The 7,345-nt window shown below is 39.0% G+C and overlaps 1 protein-coding gene across 1 annotated transcript in view; it reads left to right on the top strand.

Annotated features, from left to right (window-relative positions):
• Positions 1-7,345, top strand: part of LOC101863910 — a gene marked incomplete in the record, with an annotated part of 280,465 nt that overhangs the window by 258,184 nt on the left and 14,936 nt on the right. The window contains 8 exon segments of the mRNA XM_005101353.3: positions 394-440; positions 1,265-1,344; positions 1,743-1,828; positions 2,300-2,574; positions 3,982-4,124; positions 5,022-5,178; positions 6,295-6,399; positions 7,120-7,263. Coding sequence (XP_005101410.2) covers positions 394-440; positions 1,265-1,344; positions 1,743-1,828; positions 2,300-2,574; positions 3,982-4,124; positions 5,022-5,178; positions 6,295-6,399; positions 7,120-7,263 — 1,037 coding nt within the window.

Here is a 7,345-nt window from a genome sequence, read left to right as displayed (position 1 = left end):
TAGGTTTCTCTTTTCTCTCTCTCCATGTCTTACGGTTTGTCTTTCCTTCTCACAACATCCAATGATTGCTGTCTCGTGAGCATATCTTTCTCATGAACTTAGACATATAAACTTCTCATTGCTCTCAATCATTCTGTGCGTATGGTACAACTATCAGAATCTTCACTGTTGCATTTGAAGTGTTTTTGTCTAGTGTGTCAGTCCTTCTTCTGGGATACTGTATCCTTCTTAGCCTGGATTCTCCTTGAGGAAGGGTGCAAGTAGCCCATAATGTAAATGATCTAAAGTGTATCAATTGAGTCATAAAACATTCACCGCCATCATCATTATCATCACAAACCATTCCTGCCTCATAAACATTTTAAATATCTCAAACTATCTCTGGAATTTCAGCCAGAACTGCCAGGGACCATTGGCAGCTGTGACATGCAGGCTGCGAGGTGAGTGGGCTTCTTTTTTTTTTCTTTTTTTTCTTTATAAGTCAATGTTCTGGATGATCAAGGAATCTGAAATAAAATATGTATTTAAATGAGCCATTGCCCAAAGGAGGGGACCTCATGAGATTCATGGAAGCCAAAAAAAAATGTTGATTAATTTGAATGAATCTGTGTCCATGCCTGCATGCTTAACCTGTGTTTATGATCATCAAATGCTAGAGCTAGAAGACAAACGGTTTCTGAGATATGATGGTGTCTCTTGTTGAATTTTGAATTGATTTATACAAGACTGATGACAAACCTTTACGAAAAAAATAATAAAACATGAAAACGCTTCAATGTTATTGCCAGAGCCAGCTGCATTCATTTAAACAAACTCTCAGAAGAAGAAAAAGTAAATAAAATGGTGTTTTGGGCGGGGGGTTTTAAAGTCAATATTGTTTCATCATACATAGTAAAGTACAAGACAAGAAGCATCAAGGACTACTGTAAGTTTTAGTTGCTTTGTAAAATAAGACTTTGTTTTTTTCTAATTTTGAACTCGAGACAGGTCGAGATACCATTGTTACAAGATCTAGATAACACATTTTGCAGATAAGACTGTTTTTTTTCTAATTTTGAACTTGAGACGGGTCGAGATACCATTGTTAACTACAAGATCTAGATAACACATTTTGCAGAAAGTTGAAAACTTGGAAAAATTTTACACTTTTAAAGTTTCTAGTTTATCTCGAACATAGCAATTATAGCACAAAAAGATTTGCCCTGAAAATCACCTCATCAGAAAAAAAAAATGAAATTCCGCTATCTATGCATTTTTCCCCCAGAATGTGGCCACCCAGCTGAGAATCTTCCCAATTCTATCATCAATGGCCTTGATGCTCTGCCTGGCGCTTGGCCCTGGATGGTGAGTTGTGTAGAGGAAAAGAATGCGCTCATTCTGCCATATTCTTAGCACTGGTGTAGCGGGACAGATGCAGCAAACCTATCATGGATTATTGTTGTTATTAAATTTATCATTACTAATGTTATTATTATTGCCATGATTAAAGTTGTTATTATTATGATCATATTCATTATCATCATTGCCACCATCAGTCATCATCATCACCACCATCCATCATCATCATCATCATCATCTTTGTCATGATTACTATTGCCATCATTATTAGTATATCATTATGATTATAGTTGTTGCTGTCATTTTAAAAATTGTTATTATGATAATAATTATCATTATTTTTATTTCTACTACTATTACTATTACCATTTTTGTTATAGTTTTTATGATGACATCTGTTTCAGGTGTCCTTCCAACAGTATGGCGTTCACAAGTGTGGAGGAGCTATCATCAGCCCGTACTTCGTCTTGACCGCTGGTCACTGTGTGGAGTGAGTCAGTTTGTTCATTCAGTTCTGTTTTACTTGTTATGGTTCACGCCCAACTTTTTACGTAATTGATCTGTTCGAGGTTGGATAGTATAAAAAGAGCAAAAATCTGCTATAAGCTACCCAATCTGGTTCAAAATGAAATATGCCCTCTGTCTGTGGAATTTATAACCAATATACCACCACAGGTCTGCTTCTACTTTCTGCCCAGGTTGTCTCTATCAGGTGAAAGTAGCCAGGCTTCGAAATGATCTAAATTTTGCTGAAAGGGGTGTAAAGCATTTGCATTTTTCCTGCAGATCACAGAATATTTTTCTACCAACGAAATGAAGCCTCTACCACATCTAAGTCAAGTCTCAAAAGTTTTCTATGTAATGAACTTTCTCAAAGTTTGTCAAATACATTACACAATTACGACATAAACTAAAGCAAGTTTGTTTGTTTTTTACAATTTTGCTCTTTGTTCTTTGACAGTTCCTACATGAGCTTCGACTCTCTAATGGTCATCGCGGGCACCACCCACCTTTCCAGACTGGGCCAGACAGGAAGACGTCACTACATCCGCCGCGTCATCCTCCACCCGGGCTTCGTGTTCGGCAAAGCCAACGACATCGCGCTGCTGGAGCTGAAGACTCCGCTGGAGTACAGTGACTACATCAAGCCTTTGTGCTTCCCGGAGGAGGATGACGTCTTCACCATGGCCAATGAGTGTCACATCGCAGGCTGGGGGCATCTCCAAGGAAATGGAGGTCTGTCTCAAGTTGTTGTTGTTGTTTTTTTTTGGGGGGGGGTTTCTGTTTTTTTATTTTTAAAGAGGCCGAAAAACTGATACACCTTTTTAACACTTTGCTGTCACATCTCGCCGATCGGCGATGTTTACCTCCCAGTTTCTTTGGATTTTCCCAAAAATGCCTTTGCCTTGAATGGCAAGGGTTTTTATTATATGAGCCTTGTGATGGCAAAGTGTTAAAAAAAACTTCCCCCGCAACACTGAAGAATCTGACATTTTCACCATAGACACTGGCAGAAATAGTTGGGAGTGATGGGAAGTTTATTTGTCTGAGTTCATGAGAAGGAGATATGCTCATCACACAGCAGCCATCCACTAGATATAATGGAGGCCGAAACCTTTTCGGCTTCATGTAGCTTCCATCCCACTTTGAAATTAGCACAAGGCGGAAACGTCGAGAACAGATACTGCACTTTGATCTTGGCCAAAAGGCTGAGAAGCAAAAGGTCTTCTGTCTCAAATAACGTTACTGTATAGATTTAGTAAATGTAGACCACAGGTATCAAACGCAAGGCCCGCCGGCTGCTTTCAGCCCAGCAAACAGTTGTATCCGGCCCACATGAGAACTGTTGGTGTTGCAAATGATGCAAAACACTTTTCTATGATTAAAACTAAATGAACCTAGCTATTGCTGCTGTTGTTGTTGCTGTGTTTGTTTATTTGTTTTTTAAAAAAAGTAAAATTGTTCCCGCATCCGATCCGGACATTGAGGATTGCCTTGTTAGTGGGAATATCTTCAAGGGCCTTCGACATATTGTGGTAGGGTGGCCAGTTCCTTTCCACGCCACCTTTACTTCTCCAACTCAAAGTCAGGTACCCATTACTGCTGGGGGTGTAAAAATCCGTGTCAGAACCGAGGCTCGAACCAGGACTTTCCGCCTCAGAGAGGAGCACATTGTTTATTTATATGTCTGATAAAAGATTCAGAGGCAAAATTAGTATTACATTGGCATGTTTACTCAAACAAACAGCAATACCCTTCTTTATGTCTAACAAACTCCTCCCCCATGTTTTCTTTCTTTTCCTTTCTTATAATTCTTCTTTTCTACTGTTTGCAAACAAACAGACAAACAAACAGACGGCACCTGTCACCCTGTTGAACAAACTGTACATCCTGTATATTCTTCTTTTTCTCTTTTCTTTTCTATTTCTTTCTATTTTTGCAAACAAACGAACAAATAAACGACACCTGTCACCCTGTCTAACAAACTCCACCTCCTATATATTCTTCTTAATCCATTTTCATTTCTTTTTACTTTTCTTTCTATTTTCGCACACAAAGGATCAAAAGACACCTATAACCCTGCCTAACAAACCCCCACCTCCCACCGTACCAACCCCTCCCCCACCCCCCATCCATCCCCAGGTGCCCCATCCAGGAACCTGCAGCAGACCAAGCTGAGCCTGTGGGACACCAACAAATGCAACAGCAGCTTCATGTGGGATGGGCTTATCAAGGAGGACGAGATCTGTGCTGGTTACTACAACGGCCTCATTGCGCCCTGCTATGTATGTTGATTTCTGGTTTTAATTCCTGGTTTGTTTGTTTGTTGTTATTTTGTTTATTGTTTGTTTTTTTTTGGGGGGGGGGGTATGGCTGTGTAGTTTACATGGCTTTCTATAAAGGTTTATTTAGTCTCCTGAATTTTATCGGACCTTTTTATGCTCACTGTTTTTCAACGAGAATATGGTTGTGTTATTTATGTATATTATTTTGAAGCTTTTTTTTTCCAGAATTTTGCAAGAACATGTTATTTACTTAGTTTTTCTGTCAGGATTTAGTCTCCTCTACCTTGTGTACTGTTCTACTTCCATAGTTTTGCTGTGAGGATTTATTTTTCTAAATTTTGCATAATTGTTTTATAAAAACCGTTTTCCATGAGGTTTAAGTCTTCTGAATTTTATATGACCTTGTTATGTATTTAGCTTACTATTATGCTTGAGGATCATTATTTCCTGATGACAATGTCATCATGTAATAACAGTTACCGTTTTGATTTCAATCTCTTCAGTTCATTAAGAGATAAATACTGTTTTCTTTTCTCAAATCTGATGTTTTATGTACCTATTACGCTTTCAGTGCCATGGCCCCTTTAACCCTATCCGTATGTCATGTTTTTACTATTGTATCCATACGACGTGGGGACCTCTGTGCCACCACTTTCCTAAGAGGAAAGTTACTCTTTAATCTGATCTGTACGCTTTGCATAGCAGTCTGTCAAAATGATTTTTTGAGAAATACTGAAAGTTTCAAAGAGATCTTCGCACTAGAAGTATTCTAAAATGGGAAGAGTATAATCCCAGGGGTACAAAATGACCCCATGGAGTATGGATAGGGTTAAGACATGGTCCTAGGTTCTCGGAAAACTGACATCCATTTCATGTCATTATTCGTTTTCTCTTCAGGGGGACAGCGGTAGCGCTGTTGCGTGCAAAGATGAGTTCGGCACCTGGAAGTCTGTTGGAGTGGCCAGTTATGTGTTCCAGACATGCAATGTGGCATCCAAGCCAAGTGTTTTTGCTGCTACACTCCCATATCTGGACTGGATCAAGAATCAAACAGGTTAGTTGTCTGCTGTGATGTTGCACAGGTGAAAATAATACAGAGAATTTTGCATTGTGTTTATGTGGTGTGCTCATTTTGACTTCTTAGTGTAAGACTCTGCAGTACGTGATTTTTATAAGTGATGTACGACAGTGTAGGGAAGCTAATGTTTCTAGAGGGTCGGGGAGAGACAGCAACCTGCATGGAAAAGCAAGAAGAATATCCAACCAGTTGTCAATTGGCACGATCAGCAGGCAGACCCTTTCATGGATCCTGGAGAGGAAGGAGGACAGCTATGGCATTGTGCCACCTGCAATGATGCCTGTTCTCCAACCAAGTAAAGGAAAAGAATCTTACAGCGAGCAGTTGATTATGCATGTATATGTTTTTTTGGGTGTGTTGATGGGGTTATTTTTCGGGGGAGGAGATGGGGGGATAAAGGGTTATGACTTCATTTATCTTTATATATTTTGTTCTTTTCAAACATTTCCATGACAAGACCCTTATATGTATGTGTAGCTACACCTGTTTCATTATATTAATATGTGTCACTCCACTGGCAAATTGAGTTATTGGTATAATCTTTGTCAAAGTTCTATTTCAAGTCACAAATAATTGTGAGTGTGACCTGTTACTTCTCTTTCTTTTTGTTTTACCTTTATTCTGATTAGGTTCAAAGCAGATGGAGGGTACCACTGATAGATTTCTGTTTTCTGCCTCGACTAGTTCTGTCTGTCAGTCTTGCTTTTTCCTATCACTCTATGACCTTGACTGTAATTATGCTAATGTGCTTCTGTTTATCTAAATTTGACTGATCTATGTAAGTGGACGATGGGTGCTCTGATGTGGTTTGCTCCTTCTTTCCTATCAAACATCTACTATCATCCTTATATCTTCTTCCTTTTCATTCTGTTACTCTCTAGAATCAACCATAATCTTTGGCAAATGTATGACCTATTTGTATTGCAAGTGATGTAAAACTCTTGCTTTAGCTGAACTGAGTGATTTATTGGGGGCTTTAAAACCTGTGGATGTGCTTACCTACAATAACATAGACCTCTGCATCTCAATGGTAGCAGTATTTGTCTTTGTGAAACTTGATGATGATGGCTATTTTCTTATTCATGTTTTCAGTGTGCCAGTTCACGTGCGACAACGGTGTGTGTCTGTTTGACAAGAGCATGTTGTGCAATGCTATCGACGACTGTGGAGATAAGAGCGATGAAATCAACCTTTGTGGTAAGCTTGCTTATTTCTGCCTTAATTTATTTTGTCCTTTTTAAAGTTTTTTTAAACCACATATTTTGAAAATGTGTCAAAATGGTTGATATTTTTAATGGTATTTTATCAGGTTGGTTTTCTTTTAGTCGTCAGAATCCTGAAGTTGTGCAGAAATTACATTACCAATAATATCAAATGTTGCACCCTCAAAGAGGGTTGTCTTTGGGTGTGTCCTTGAGCAAGGCACTTACAATTATTAAAATTTGTATTGTGATAGTGTGTATTTGGTGCCACTGCAAGCTTTAGATAAATTTATGTATGTTTTATACAAACCATTCGACCCAAATTTCCCCCCTGAGAGTCAATTTAAAGTTATATTCTTCTTTCTTTAATTTTTTGTTATCTATACTATTCATCCAAAATTATAATTTGAAGTCTTTTTCTATACGCTAAGTCCTGTCTAACTTTGAGGAGAAAACTTCTCCTTTATCTGTTTGGAGAAACGGGTGTGGGTGGTTGGGAGGTGCTCTGGTGTGGTGAGCTTCTTCTTTCTTACCAAACATCTATCGTCCTTATCTCCCCTTCTTTTTTTTAATGTTTGTTACTCTCTTGTAACATCTCTAATCTTCTGGCGCTCATATGACCTTATGCAGTTGCGAGCACCGTAAAACCTCTACTAAAACTAACTAAAGGAGAAACGGGAATTAATTTTGCTTTGTCATCTCGTCTTGTCCTCAGACATTTCGGCCAACTGCAGCTTCACAGACTACTTCCTGTGCGGTTACCAGACCAAGCTGAAATGGAAGCTGGTCACCCACGGCAACAGTAAGGACGCTGCCAACAGATTCCCTCTCTTTGACCACACAAAAGGGGGCGCTCCAGGTAAGATGTGGGCGGTTGGCGGGTGCTCTGATGTGGTTTGCTGCTTTTTTTCCTATCAAACATCTTTCATCGTAAATCTCTC

This window comes from Aplysia californica, unplaced genomic scaffold (assembly GCF_000002075.1).
Source record: "Aplysia californica isolate F4 #8 unplaced genomic scaffold, AplCal3.0 scaffold00279, whole genome shotgun sequence".
In the NCBI taxonomy this organism is placed as follows: domain Eukaryota; kingdom Metazoa; phylum Mollusca; class Gastropoda; order Aplysiida; family Aplysiidae; genus Aplysia; species Aplysia californica.
Note: the sequence above shows the minus strand (reverse complement) of the source record. Positions and strands in the feature narration are given on the sequence as shown.